This window comes from Ceratotherium simum, chromosome 29 (genome assembly GCF_057802395.1).
Source record: "Ceratotherium simum simum isolate JZ-2026a chromosome 29, ASM5780239v1, whole genome shotgun sequence".
NCBI lineage: Eukaryota > Metazoa > Chordata > Mammalia > Perissodactyla > Rhinocerotidae > Ceratotherium > Ceratotherium simum.
The window spans coordinates 5076300-5091562 of NC_141928.1; the positions used below are offsets into that span (position 1 = coordinate 5076300).

General features: G+C 40.2%; 1 protein-coding gene across 1 annotated transcript in view; it reads left to right on the plus strand.

Moving 5' to 3' along the window:
* Positions 1-105: 105 nt before the first annotated feature.
* Positions 106-15263, plus strand: part of SETX (senataxin) — an 81013-nt gene continuing 65855 nt past the window's right edge. The window contains 6 exon segments of the mRNA XM_087418879.1: positions 106-211; positions 1008-1122; positions 6944-7127; positions 8793-9003; positions 11230-11339; positions 14152-14371. Coding sequence (XP_087275005.1) covers positions 6951-7127; positions 8793-9003; positions 11230-11339; positions 14152-14371 — 718 coding nt within the window. The 5' untranslated portion in view covers positions 106-211; positions 1008-1122; positions 6944-6950.

The following is a 15263-nucleotide window of genomic DNA, read 5'->3' on the forward strand; positions in this document are numbered from 1 at the left end:
TCGGGCGCACCAAAACAAGCAGGCCTCGCGGGGGCGGGGCCTGCGGGCGGCCGACGCCTCGCAGGGGGCGGGGCCGTGGCTCGCGGCGCCCGCGGGTTGGGTGGCCAGGTGCGGATGGAGGCGCTCGGGTGCGCGGCTGCACTTCCGCCGTCGGCCGGCTGGAGAGCGGCGGCATGGAGGTGGGCTAGCGGCGGGCGCGAGGCCGAGCGGGGTGAGAAGAGCGGCGGGCCCGAGCCCGCGGGCCCGGCGGGCGTGAGCGCGCGCGGCGTAACCGTCCCGGCGCGTGGGGTCGGGCGGGTGGGGGAGGGGCGGCGCGAGCTCGGCCGCGTCCCTCGGGAGGGTCGCGGCGCCGGAGGGGGCAGCCCGCGGCGTCGGTGGGCGGCCCTCGGCCCCTCCTGCACCCCGGTCTCGGACGCCGGGGCCCTCCATCCCCCGCCTTCCTGTCTACGCCGCGGTCTCGCGTTAGCCGTGTGCGGTCTGGGCTGCGCAGTTTCCTTGGGGGTGAGCGGGGCGTCTCGCCGGGGAGCCGCGGTCCGCTCGACGCCCCGCCTTCCCCGGGCCCGGCCCTCCCTCTGAGAGTGCGCCTCTCCCGGCCGCCGCCCGAGCCCTCCCCGCCCCGCCTGGGGGCGACGGGGCGCCGACAGCCGCCGAGGGGCTTCGTGCGCTTCCGGGGCGACGACGGGCGCGGGGCCGGGAGGGAGGAGGACGCCGCGCTCAGGTGTCGGCGGAGTTAGTGACGGTCCTGGGGCGGAACTTGCCTGCGTCTGCGCATCTGGGGAGTCTTAGACGAGGTGCCTCGCTGTCCCGAGTGGGGACAGACCTGTGCAGTCGGAATCGCGGTTGCCCGGTACTTCCTCGCTTGTGTGCCCACGGGCAGTTGGCAGCCTCTCCGCGGGTGAGCTTCTCATCCAGTGGGGACGTCCGGCTCTGCTGTCACGGGATTGGTGTGAAACTCAGAGGAGAGAGTGTAAAAGCCGCTTCATGAGTTTTGTTTCTTTTTATTTCAGAAATGTTCCTTTGGGGCCAGAGTCCGGGTATATATGAATGCAAATCTCACCTGTTTGCAAATAAGCCCGGGACTCTCGACTGAGAAGATCACTTCTCTGTAGGCCGTTAGTCCAGGTAATTATCTTTCAAGCAAGCATTTAAGATATTTTTTCACTCCCTTAATGTGTGCCGAGCACTGGAGTAAAAGAGATGTACAAAGAGGCCCTTGCCCTGACGGGCTTGAACTTGCTGAGGATGGAGCAGCTGGGTGGTGTGGGTGGCAGATAAGTGAACAGCTCAGCAGCCGCCTCATTGCAGTGACAGAAACGTGTACACAGTCCTGAGAAGATAGAGAGTCGGTGGACACAGACTGGCAGCGAGAGAATGGGTCAGACCGGCCCCCCAGAACTACCCCAGGGTAGTTCTCAAATCTGGCTTTTCATCAGAGTCACTGATGAAATTCTTTTTAAAAATTGCATCTGAATTTATGGATAGTATCTTGTTGGTTTTTTTTTTTTTTTTTAAGTTCTTTTGGTGAGTCTGATGTGCATTCAGGGTTAAGAACCAGGCAGAGGTAAGAAGGGTGGGTGTTTTAAGGCAGGTGGAGGGGCTTCCATAAAGGGGGGGAGTGCCAAACACCGTGAAGCACTTTAGGAAGAGCAAGTGAGGGGGAATGGCAAGAGATGATGCTGGAGCCAGATCATGGAGGGCCTTGTGTGGTGAGCTCAAAAATTTGGATTTTATCCCAAAACTGTGTTGGAGTCATTTGTGCTTTCAAAGTCCAGCTTTGGCTTTTGTCAGCGTTTTGGAGGAAGAATCGGTGGTGGATCAAATGAGAGAGTTTCATTTAGGCTTCTGTAATCTGGGAAAATAATGAAAATGTCTTAAACTAAAGCAATGGCAGTCTCACTGAGAATGAAGTACGGATGTATTTGGGGAGGTAGACTGGAACTCATAGAGATGGGGGCTAAGAGAGAAGGAGAGTATAGGATAATTCCCAGGTTGCTGGTTTTCACCAGTAAGGGATGGTGATGCCACGAATATAGAGCACACAGGACCTAAGTAACAGATTTAAGGGAAGGACTTTGTTCTGTTCTGGTCCTGTTTACTTTGAGGTTCCTATCAGGTGAATAGAGATTCGCTGTGTGCAACTTGGATATTGAATATATCTTTGTGGAATTCTAGGCTAAGCTATCATTTATTGAGTAGCTGAAACATAGTTAAGCATTGCCTTAAGAGTTTTACATGCGTTCTCCGTCTTTGGGAAGCTTCCATAGAGGTGGTATTTGAAGCAGTGGTTTGAATTAGACCACCCAGGAAGAGGATGTTGAATGAAGAAGTTAGAGTCCCGAGGACAAGCCTTTGGACACTGATATTGAGAGGAGGGAAAAAGAAAGGTGATTATGAAGGAGATTGGGTGGAGGAAGTAAAAGGAGAATGGTGTGTTTGTCTCAGCTAAGGATTGCTTGGTCAGAATGTTCGTCTGCTTTAGAAGAGTCAAGTAAAGAACCTATTGGCAGGCCGGCCCCGTGGCTTAGCGGTTAAGTGCACGTGCTCCGCTACTGGCGGCCCGGGTTCAGTCCTGGGAGTGCACCGACGCACCGCTTCTCCGGCCATGCTGAGGCCGCGTCCCACATACAGCAACTAGAAGGATGTGCAACTATGACATACAACTATCTACTGGGGCTTTGGGGAAGAAAAAAAGGAGGAGGATTGGCAATAGATGTTAGCTCAGAGCCGGTCTTCCTCAGCAAAAAGAGGAGGATTAGCACGGATGTTAGCTCAGGGCTGATCTCCCTCACCAAAAAAAAAACCTATTGGCTTTGGTGATACTGAGATTATTAGAGACTTGTGCGAAAACATTCCTTGAAATGTAAGGGTAGAAGCCAGAGTGCAAAGGAGCTGAAGATGTGAATCTAGATGACTTTTTCAAGAGGTTTAGCTGGGAAGGGTAGAAGAATGTGATTGTTATTTGAAGTTTCTCGCCAGCTAATATTGAGAAATGATGTCCCCAGGGTAAGCCTATGGGTAGTTATAGCTCTACCTGGTGAAGTATCCTATATTATTGAGAAATCGGCTCTCTTTGATGCTCAGGGAGCAGCTCTTATTTCTGTCTTTAAGCTTGAGGATTCCCAGGACACCCCCATCTGTGATTCAGTAATGGTTCCAAGCAGTTAAAATCTGATGAGATTAACAAAACTAACCTTCAGAAGAACTGAGTTGTGCAAAAACTTACGGGATTCACAGTCATCTACCAGCAATTTTCCCTTAAAAAAAGAAGTTATAATATACCCGATTCAGATTTCTTGGGCTTAGCTGTCAGGTCAGCGATGATTTTAGATTTGGGGACATAACCACACACGTTATGGCCTTTTGAGAGGAATCATGGAAATGTGTTTCTGTTGTTAATGTACTCTGTAGTGCTGTTCTCTCTGTATTCTAGATTCCACAGCACTTATCTGTTACACGGCAGTAACTCCCATCTGCTTTGAGAAAATTTAGTCCTGCTTTCTAGAGTGTGGAAGTAGGCTAGCTTTCTGAGTGAGTGGAATAAGAAGCAGACTCTGTGATTTTCTTAGTATAAGGTTTCTTTTGCTACCTACTCTGTTAAAATTATTTTAAAATATATAACAGTTTGTACGTAAGTCCCTTAATTTTTTCATAGTTTCAATTGACTGCAGTCTGTTACGTGCCAAAATCACGCTTGAAACAGTTGATGTTTGAGAAATATCCAAGAAGTTTCAGTTTCTATTCTTATGTCTTCTAAGTTTGCTCCCCACATTGAATTAGATCACTAGAAAAAACAGGTTCTGCAGACTTTTAACTTCTGAGTATCATGGTATTGACCTTTCAGGTATAAGAAATTCTTTTTTGAATAAAATAATTTCATATGTTTCTGTAAAAACATAATATTCATTATGTTACTTAGTATTCCCTAGTTTACAGCACCTTTGTGCAAGGTAGACATTGATAAAATGTAATTGAATTAGAATCACTGTCAGGAAAGGGCAGCATTCTCCAGCTGAACTAGCATATTTCTTTGTTTTTCAAATAACTGTGTAACTCACCATGTTATCTTTTTGCTCTGCTTTTCAGGAAGCTCCTAATTTAGGACTTAAGTGAAATTGAATTTCTCCTAAATAAGTTTTGATTTTTCTCTTTTTTAATCTTCTTTTTAAATGTCCTTTTCTAAATGTACTTTAATGTTGAAAGCTGCCCTGAATTATTCTTAGAGGCATGAAGAAAGTACACAGTTAATATTCAATAAATTTAAAAATTCAGTTCACAAGACAAATTCATGTATTTTATTGTACTTATGCATTTATATATAATTTTTTAATCATGCATGTAAGAAGAAAATAAGGAATTTTTAAAAAATCAGTTTATTTTAGGAACTGTCATTGTACCACAAAAACCTTAGCAGTAAAGTATAATTTCTAACAAGATGTCATCAATTTCCCATTAGGGGAGACTATGCACTCTGAGTTTTAGGGTGATATGCATTCACAAAGCTCATACCCTCAAGTTTCTGTACCCAGGTATTCAATGACTTGCGTCATGTTTCTTAACCTTTTGTTGTCCCTTCTCCCTTCCTAAAAGGAAACTTTTTAGACATTTCTTTTTTTTTTTTATAATTTTATTTATTTATTTTTCCCCCAAAGCCCCAGTAGATAGTTGTATGTCACAGCTGCACATCCTTCTAGTTGCTGTATGTGGGACGCGGCCTCAGCATGGCCGGGAAGCGGTGCGTTGGTGCGCGCCCGGGATCCGAACCCGGGCCGCCAGCAGCGGAGCGCACGCACTTAACCGCTAAGCCACGGGGCCAGCCCCTAGACATTTCTTTCCTATGAGTTTCCCATGAATTTTAATACCACCAATATATTGTATATCTCTTTATGTACTGTATGTGTATCTGTGCTTTATACATAAAAAACGTAGGCCTTGTTTTTGTCCCACTAACCAGTTTTCATCTCCTTAAGGATGATGTCACCCCTGATGAGAATGGGTGGGTTAGGTCCATCCAGTTTATGAAATGAACTTAGTTGAGTTTGCAGTTGGGTTTGTAGCTTTTTTTCCAATTAGGCTGATACTTTACATTCATTGGATAGTTATTAAGGTCAGGTTTCTCAAGATCAGGTTTGTTGGATAATTTCCTGGCCTAATTCCCAATAAATCCTGGTTTTCGTATGAAAGAACACTTGCTTGTTTCCCCTTGCGTTTGGTTTTCTTCCTTCTGGTTGTTGCAGACTGGCTGATAGCTATTTAGGTAATACTCACTTTGAGTTGGTCTGATGTTTTTCTCATGAACAGGCTGGAGTTATGGGCTTTGGAGAAGCATACTATAGAGTTGAAGTTCCTTCCTTATCACATTATGTCAGGGGCTATCAATATGACTTATCACTGGTGATGTTAACCTTGATCACTTGGTTGAGGTTGTGTTTGCCACATGTGTCCTCTGTAAAGTTAGTGTTTTTCCCTTTCCATACCCTCTTCTTTGGAGGTGATTCACCAGGTCCAGCTCACACTCAAGATGGGGTGGGATTATCTCTACCTCCTGAAACAGGAAGCGTCTATGTCTACATATATATATATAATTTGGAATTCTTCTATAAGGGAAATTTGTCCCTTCTCTCACGTTTGTTCATTCAGTCATTTATTCATATGTTATGGATTCATGTATAGTTTTTATTGTGGGTTATAATCCAGTATTACATTATTTTGTTTATATTATTTGAGCTTTGGCCATTGGGAGCTTTTTCAGGTTGGCTCCTGTGTCCCTTGGACATGCCCCATCCTTCTGTATTTTGAGCACTTTCTTTCTGGCACTATAAGCTGCTCCAGCCTCACCTTGTATTTTCCCTGCCCCAGCCTCCTATTTATTTATTTGTTTTTATTTATTTTGGTGCGAACATTTGCTTTTTGTTTAGCTGCAATACACTGCTTACTGACAGTGAGCTTTCTGTTTGCCTTTATATGCATTTAGTTAGGAATAAAAGTATAGCATCTTAGCTTATTTTTATTACATCTTAAGAGTTGGAGATCTCTGGATTTTGGCTTCCATCCTATTTGCTAATCCTTTCAGTTTCATGCCATCTGCAGTTCTGATAAACCAGCTTCATATATTCATTCAAACTTTTGACACATTTGGTTCTTGGGGTTTCCTCTTGTTTCCTAGTACCATCTTGCTACTTTGCTCTCTTTGAGACTGCTGAGATTTGAAAAATTGTTTCATCTTAACCCTTTCACTTGAGTTTGGATGGTGGAGGCTCGGGGATATTATAAAAACAAAAAGTTGGAGACAATCAAAAAGGTATCAAGCTTAGTAGGAGTAGGTTGTTAACATTTGTAGCTATTATTGTTTATGGTGCATTGCCATTATGGGCAGCAGTTCATACACACATAAATGCAAATTCATGTATGTATACTTTCTAAACGAGAAAATCCTTCTCTATATGAGTTTTTGTTATTGGTATGGATTAATATTCATGGATTTTTATGTTTCCAGGAATTTCTGGAACATGGCTTCTGGGAATGTGAGGGGTTTCCTGAGCTTTTAACTCAACTCCAGTGCATCACTAGAACACTTCAAAATCTGTATTTTGAAAACATTGATAATTCTATGTCTCTATGTATTTTCCATCAGTACTACATAGTAATGAGCCTTCTCTTTATAGCAAACTTGTATTGCTTATGATGTTTATTACTAACAGAGTGCTTTCATTTCATTGTATTTTTCATGTATCAAAGATAAAGGTTTTAAGAGTGGGCTCAGATTTGAGTTTAGTCAGTGATTGATAAGCTGGCCGGCAGAACATCCTGGATGTGGTGGAGGCACAATTTAAGTTGAAGATGAGAGTCATTAGTAGGAAATGTACCCATTCTTTACACAAAATAAGCCTGAAATGTTTTGTTACTTTTTTCTTTTGTCTTTAGATATCTTCTTTTCTGTATATAGGTACAGAATGAGCACGTGTTGTTGGTGTACGCCTGGTGGTATTTCCACCATTGACTTCCTAAAGCGCTATGCATCCAAGGCCCATTCCATTGAATTTCAAACAGCTGATGAAGACCTTTGCTACTGCTTAGAGTGTGTGGCTGAATATCACAAAGCAAGAGATGAATTGCCATTCTTGCATGAGGTAATTTACATTAGATGGGCAGTCTTTTTCAGAGCTTGATAACTAGGAAGAGAATAAATTTAAACTCTGTTGGAAGCGTTCAGGGAACTGACAGTATGGTTTAAACTTTGAAGGCTAATATACCTTTAGTACCTAACTCATTGCCTGGTGTATAGTAGGGGCTGAGTAAATGCTTATTGACTGATGGAATTGAATTGAAACTTAAAACAGAATTTTATGATATCTCACTTTTAGTCATTTTGATATAAAACAATTTTATGACATGAAGTGTATGGAGTTTTTTTTGGTTTATGTATTTATGTCAGTATATTTGACAATATTACATTCGTGTGAGTGAATGGCTGGGGTTACTTTTTTGTTGGTTAATAGTTTTTTTTTTTCTCTTCATTTTTTAATGGGTAAATAGTATAAACCTCTAAGGGCAAGCATATTTTCCAGTCATAGTAACCAAAGTGAAACATAAAATTTTTTTTTTTTTTTGTGAGGAAGATCAGCCCTGGGCTAATATCTATTGCCAATCTTCCTCTTTTTGCTTCTTCCTCTTTTTCCTTGAGGAAGATTGTCCCTGAGCTAATGTCCGTACCAGTCTTCCTCTGTTTTGTAAATGGGTTGCCGCCGCCGCCGCATGGCTTGATGAGCGGTGTGTAGGTCTGCGCCAGGGATCTGAACCTGCAAATCCCAGGCCGTTGAAGTGGAGTGCACAAACTTAACCACTACGCCACTGGGCCAGCCCTGAAACATGATTTTAAATATGTGGCTTTGAATATTTGGTTTATTATGTTTTTCATTTTATTTTATTTAATTATTTTATTTTATTTTATTATTTGGTTTATTTTATTTTATTTATTTTTTTTTGTGAGGGAGATCAGCGCTGAGCTAACATCCGATGCTGATCCTCCTCTTTTTGCTGAGGAAGGTTGGCCCTGAGCTAATATCTGTGCCCATCTTCCTCTACTTTATATGGGACACCGCCACAGCACGGCTTGACAAGTGGTTCGTCGGTGTGCGCCCAGGATCCGAACCTGTGAACCCCAGGCGGCCACAGTGGAGCGTGCGCACTTTACTGCTTGCATCACTGGGCTGGCCCCCTGTTACGTTTTTCTGATGAAAAACAGAACACAGACCATAGAGATATGTACAATATAGAAAGGAGCAGGAGATGATTAGTTATGAATCTATTGAGAAAACTTGGATTTATAAAGTTTCCTGGTTATGAAGCTAACCAATGTTTTTATGCTAAAGCTGATGTTTTAAGGTAGGTACATATGGCTGGAACATAGCAGGGAAGACATAGAAGGCCTAGCTCATGCCTTTGACAAAGAAGCTCCAACTTCTCATTTGCTTTTTAATAGAATGTAGTTGATAAGGATGTTGAGATATTTATAGCGAAACTCTGCAAGAGCAGTGTTTAAACATCTCATGCTTTATGTACTCATATTCATATATCATAAAAGTGGCCATGTTTAGTGACTTTTCTTCAAATCTACTATGTGATAAAATAGATTTTTTATTCTATAATAGAATATTTACACTCTATAATAGAATCTTTAAACTTCTGAATTTTTATACTTGGGAAATGACTTTCTAGAAAGATCTAGTATAGATCTAGTATATTTTGTTGATGATAAAATATAAAGCACACTGTGTGTTTTTCTTTTCCTGTAGGTTTTATGGGAGTTAGAAACCTTACGTCTCGTAAATCACTTTGAAAAATCCATGAAGGCGGAAATTGGAGATGATGATGAATTATATATAGTAGACAACAATGGAGAGGCACAACTATTTGACTTTACCGGCCAAGACTTTGAAAATAAACTTCGAGTTCCTCTTCTCGAAATACTGAAATATCCTTATCTGCTTTTACATGAGCGTGTTAGTGAGTATCTTAGGTATTCCACAAGTTATATCAGTTTTATTATTTTAAGAACTATAAGGATTTAAGTTTATCTATGTTGAAAATCTGTTTATTAAAGATATAATTAAGATAGTTAATATTTATTCCCAACGTTTTATTATGAAAGTTTCCAAAGCTGTAGAAAAGTGAATTACACAGTGAGCACCATATATACACCACATAGATTCTACAGTTGCTGACATCTTGCTATATTTGCCTTATCACATATTGATCCATCTATGCATTCAGTTAATCTTCATTTCTGGTAATTTGTCTATAGCAGGGTTTCTCAACCTTGGCATTATTGACATTTTGGATTGGATAAATCTTTTGTTGTGGGGGCTGTGCTGTTCATTGTAGGATGTTTAGCAGCATCCCTGGTCTCTATTCACTAGATGCCAGTAGCACCCCACTCTTCCCCCTACCCCAGTTGTGACAACCAAAAATGTCTCCAGATACTGCCAAACGGGAATTGGGAGTTGGGGGACAGGGCTGGGGAGAGACAAAATCACCCCTGGTTGAGAACCACTGGTCTGTAGTAATTTTCACTAATCACAATGGCATGGCATATTATGGCCGCCTAGATTTTGGTCATTTATATTTGCATTTCTTAATAGAAACCTCTTAAAAGTAGAGACATTTGCCTGATCTATGAAATCTAACAAAATAACAAAACCTTTAAGGCATCTAATATCTAGTCCATATTCGAATTTTCACAGTCACAAAATGTGTTTTTTGGCTGGTTTGTTTAAATTAGAGTCCACTCAGGGGCCATTGCATTTGGTTTATGTTTCTTACATCTCTTTTAATCCAAAACAGTCTACTCTACGTACATGCACACACACCTTTTTTTTTTCTATTTTTTTGCCATAACTTGACTTGTTGAGACTATGTAGTTGCCCTGTAGAATAATGCACTTTCTGGGTTTTTCTTTTTATTTTAGCACATTTTTATTTTATTTTATTTTATTTTATTTTTTTTTTTTGTGAGAAAGATCAACTCTGAGCTAACACCTGTCACCAATCCTCCTCTTTTTGCTGAGGAAGACTGGCCCTGGGCTAACATCTGTGCCCATCTTCCTCCACTTTATATGGGATGCCGCCACAGCATGGCTTGACATGTGGTGCGTCGGTGCGCGTCCGGGATCCGAACCCCGGGCTGCCGCAGTGGAGCATGCGCACTTGACTGCTAGGCCACTGGGCCGGCCCCTGGGTATTTCGCATTGTTTTCTTGTGATGTTATTTAACTTATTTCTCTATCCTCTGTATTTTCAGTACACTGAAAGATAGCTCTAGAGATTTGGTTAGGTAAATCAGTTCTTTCTAAATTAAAGTAGATTTTAAAATTCGAACAAGTCAATTTTCAAACATTTATTAAAGGATACTATATCCAGAAAAGTATATAAGCTTGATGATTTTTCACAAACTAAACACACTTACATAGCCAGCACCCCGTCAAGAAATGAAACATCATCAGCACCCCAGAAGCTCCCCTCGTGCTTTTTCAGTCATTATCCCTCCTCCCCAAAGCCGTCCACTACCACTAACAATATTGTTTGAAGCTTGACAGACTAAAGTGGATTCATCTGATAGGGTAAATGCATGAGTCGATTCAAGACACTTCTGAAAGAGTAATGAAGAAATTTTCATAAAGTAACAGGAATTAGAATAGTGGTGGCATAGAAGGACTAGTGGAACAGTGTAGAGTCCAGAAGTAAACCAAGTATATTTGGGGAATTTAGTGTTTGATGATGGCAGCATTTCAAAGCCATGGAGAAAATAGGTTATTCGATAAATGAGAGTAGGACAAAATAGCCATTTGGGCAAAAACTGACTTTAAAATTTTTATCACTCTGGTACCAGATTAAGTCCACCTGGATCAAAATGTAAAATGCTAATGGAGTTGGACCTATAACCCTATTTCTAAGAAGATACCTTATGGAGATAATTATACCAAGTGTAAAAAAAATGTTGTGTGTACTAGTAAAGTCAGAAATAGTTCATAGGAAGACACTATGATCAACCAATTGGTCTTTCAAATCGGTTACTATTGTTTCTACATTTACATTATCACCATTTTTATGCCTCAGTTTGAAAAAAAAAGGAACAACTTTTTATTAAAGAACAACTGAAGGAGCCAAATTTAGGGAATCTTGGTAAGTTGATAAGATTTATGTGTTATATTTACTGCTTAATTTTTTCTATTTAGATGAATTATGTGTTGAAGCACTTTGTCGGATGGAACAAGCTAATTGCTCCTTTCAGGTTTTTGACAAACATCCAGGCATCTATTTGTTTTTGGTCCATCCCAATGAAATGGTGAGTATGAGTGTTAGGCAATGGAGGGACATACTTTATTTTTGCACGTATGGATAGCTATAATATTTTTGGTGTGTAGTTTGTTTAAAATGTTTGCCAGAATTATTCTCTTGTAAAATTACTAAAGTTTAGTAGAGAGCGCTATGGGGTCAAAAAAGAGGAGAACCAGGAGGGTAGGGGAATACTTCTGACCGGTGATGCTTCAGCTTAAAAGACAAGTAAGGGAATGCTTGGAACTTCTTTCAGTGTGTTAACATGAATTAAAGAAGAAGGACTGTTCTCTCTTGCTTTCCTTGCCTGCTTGCCCCACTTCAAACACATGGAAATACCAGTTAAAATATTTGAAAAATTATTTTGCTAATAGATGAGATTTTTAAAAGTGGGGGGGGGGCAGGGGAGCCGGACAAGGAGGATCAATTTCTAGAAATGAAGAGGGACGTAAGAATCAGAACAGTAGGCAGGAACAGAAACAGAAAGCAACGCCGGATTATTGAAACCTTACGTTGAGCTTATTGCTCAGATTTGAGGTCATGAGGCATGGCAGTCTATGCTGCAGGTCCTGTGCGCATTGGCATCTAGAACTGAGTTACTGTGTTAAGCCAGTAGCCATGAAGGGTTGCTCTGCTGATAGAAGGTTAGGAAACAGGCATTTTTTTTTTAAGCAGCAAAGAAAGAGCATGGTAATGAGATTTCTAGTCAAGATGATGGTGAATTTCAGTCTCCTATGTGCCGAACCCATAACAACGTTAGAAAAAAATTCAGAAAGAAGAATTTAAAAAGGTATAATCACACCCCTCAAAAAGTTAATGTTTCTGTGGACCAGCAATGGAACAAGAATCACAAAGTGGTAATAGTGGAAACCTCTAGGCTTGGATGGCTATAGGTAGCTGAGGATTCAGGTTGTGTGGGGTAAAAGGAATTACAAGTGTGTTCCAGGCAAGGCAGAGAACCAGAGTCAAGGCCTGTGCTCAAAATAAGGGTGAGGCTCCCCTGCCTGTGAAAGAAGATTGACAGAAGCTACAGCCAGGTGCTCTCTGGGACTAGCTTTTATAAAACTGCCTACCGATAGAGGACGCAGGTCCAGCTGAGCATCCAGGACCTGGGCCAGACGCTTGCAGGCCTGGTGACTGACTGTGCAGTATCCCTTAAGTGACCAAAGATTGGGAGTCCTGAGCTGCTAATGTTAGACCCACACTGAATAAACTACATTGAGACAAGAGTCCAGAAGATGTTGTAAGAGATATATAAAGTTGAGTGAATGCTGTGGTAGGGTTTATTATTTTTTTTAAAAAAAACTAAGTTCAGAAAAAGTGACTATATCTTCATTAACTTGGAAAAGATAATATCAACATGATGACATTGGCAGGCAAGGATACCAAAGATGTGACAGAATGCATGCTAATTTTTCATCCTATTAAGGGCAGAGATACATATGAACTGTTTTAAAAAGTAAATGCTTTAAAAGAAATGGAAAAAAATGGTTCATACATATAAATAGGTTTAAGGGTATCAATCTTCAATGTAAATGGGCTGAATTTATCAGTTAAAAGACAAAGATCAGTTTGGATTACAAAAAAAGTAAAATCCAGATAGTTTTTTTTTCCCCAAGGAACACACCTAAAGCATAAGGGAACAAAAAGGTTGATGTAAGGGATGGAAAAAGAACTAATAGGCAAATACTAACCTAAACAAAACTGGTGAAGCTATAGTAATATCAAATAAAATAGATATCAGGACAAGGATGGATAAGGTATTTACATAATAACAATTCAATTCATTAAGATGTAGCAATTTTAAATAAGTAATATGCCAGTTAAAGTAGCCTCAAAATAGATGATGCAATTATTGGTAGAACTGCAAGAAGAAATAGATGAGTTCATTATTTGTTGTTAGAGATTTCATCATATTCCTCTTCAGTATTGATGAGTCAGTAGACAGAAAAATTCAACAAGGATATGGAATATGTAAGATAGATTGCAAGCATGACCTAATGAACATATATGTATATGAGCTGTATATTTTTTCAAATATACATTAACCATTACAAAAGTGATTACATACTAGGCCATGATGAAAGTTTCAACACATTTCAAGGATTTGGTACGTGCCCACTGTGATCGCTGATCATAACACAGTTTAGATAGAAGTTAACAATAAAAGATAAGTGAGTTTACACCTTTCAGAATTAACATATACTAAAAAAGAAATCGTAAAGACGACTTAAGAATACCCAGAACTGAGTTACATATAATGAAGATGCTACATTAAAAAATTGTGGGTTGCATACATCATTGCCCTTTATCCCTAAATACTTCAGTGTGTATTTCCTAGGAGTAAGGATATTCTCTTTCATAACCATAGTATTATAAACTTCACTGAGTTTAACATTGATACAATAATGTCCATTGTCCAGTTGTGTGTGTGATCCAATATTCTTGATATCATTTTCCCCCAGTTCTCTAATATCCAGACTAGGATCAGGTCTTATGTTTAGTTATGTTGCTTTAGTTTCCTCAGTCTGGAGCATTTCTTCAACCTTTCTTTGTCTTCTATGATAGTTACATGTCTGAAGAATACACTCATTCTTGCCCTCACCCCTTTAAAAAAAAAGGTTTAAATGAATGGAAATGATTATCTTATAAATCCTTCATTAGGGTTAGTTCAAATCAGAATCAAATGAAGTCCACATATTGCATTAATTAATATCTCACGTCTTTTAAAATCTATAGACAATCCTATTTTTTTAACTAGGTTCTTGCTGCATGTAGACAGTTGTTTGGTGAATGAAGTAACAAATGTGTCATGCTTTTAGGTTCGGCGTTGGGCTATCCTGACCGCAAGGAACTTGGGAAAAGTGGACAGAGATGATTATTATGACTTACAGGAGGTTTTGACTTGCCTTTTTAAAGTCATCGAGTTGGGGCTTTTAGAAAGTCCAGACATTTATACTTGTTCTGTCCTTGAAAAGGGTAAACTGATTCTTCTCCCCTCGCACATGTATGATACTACCAACTACAAAAACTATTGGTTAGGTGAGTATTGTTCCTACACAAACATAATTAGTATTTTCATGTAGTTCCTATGAGTATCCTGCATAGAAAGTGATCTCTTTTGGTAATCTGATCAAAATTGCTAAAATATAGGATTTCATAGTTTCCAATTGTTGTTCTATTGTTAAATTGACTTAACCGTTACAGCATCTTATTTTTAAACATAATTTATCCTGGGAGCCATCTTTGTAAGAGGTACATTTTCAGGTATGGCAAATAGATCTTTTATTTAAAGCAGTATTAGAGGTAACAAAATATTAGTGTAGCCGTTGACTTTAATAGGGTTTAATCTATTTTAAAAAGAGATTTGGTACCTCTTTCCCATCTGTAAAATATTTCCTGGTAGAAAGAGGTATTAGCTTTGGTTTTCAACAAGTTCTATGCTGACTCAAAATAGTTCTACCCTACTTCATTGATTCTAAGTCTTACAGTCATGTGTCATATTTATTTATTTATTTATTTTTAATAATTTTATTTATTTATTTTTTCCCCCAAAGCCCCAGTAGATAGTTGTATGTCATAGCTGCACGTCCTTCTAGTTGCTGTATGTGGGACGCGGCCTCAGCATGGCCGGAGAAGCGGTGCGTCGGTGTGCACCTGGGAACGAACCCGGGCCGCCAGTAGCGGAGTGCGCGCACTTAACCGCTAAGCCACGGGGCTGGCCCCCACGTGTCATATTTAAATAGGCGGTGATTGGTACTTGAAATATGGTAATCTTAAGGTTGGAGGCATCTTAGATTTGATGAAATACAAATTGTGTGGTAGTCATTTTAGAAATTGTTTTTTAACCAAGTTCTTACCGTTTTCCCTTTTTATTCTCGAATCAATCTAAGTCTATTACTTGGGAACAATTGTGTATGAATATCTTAAAATT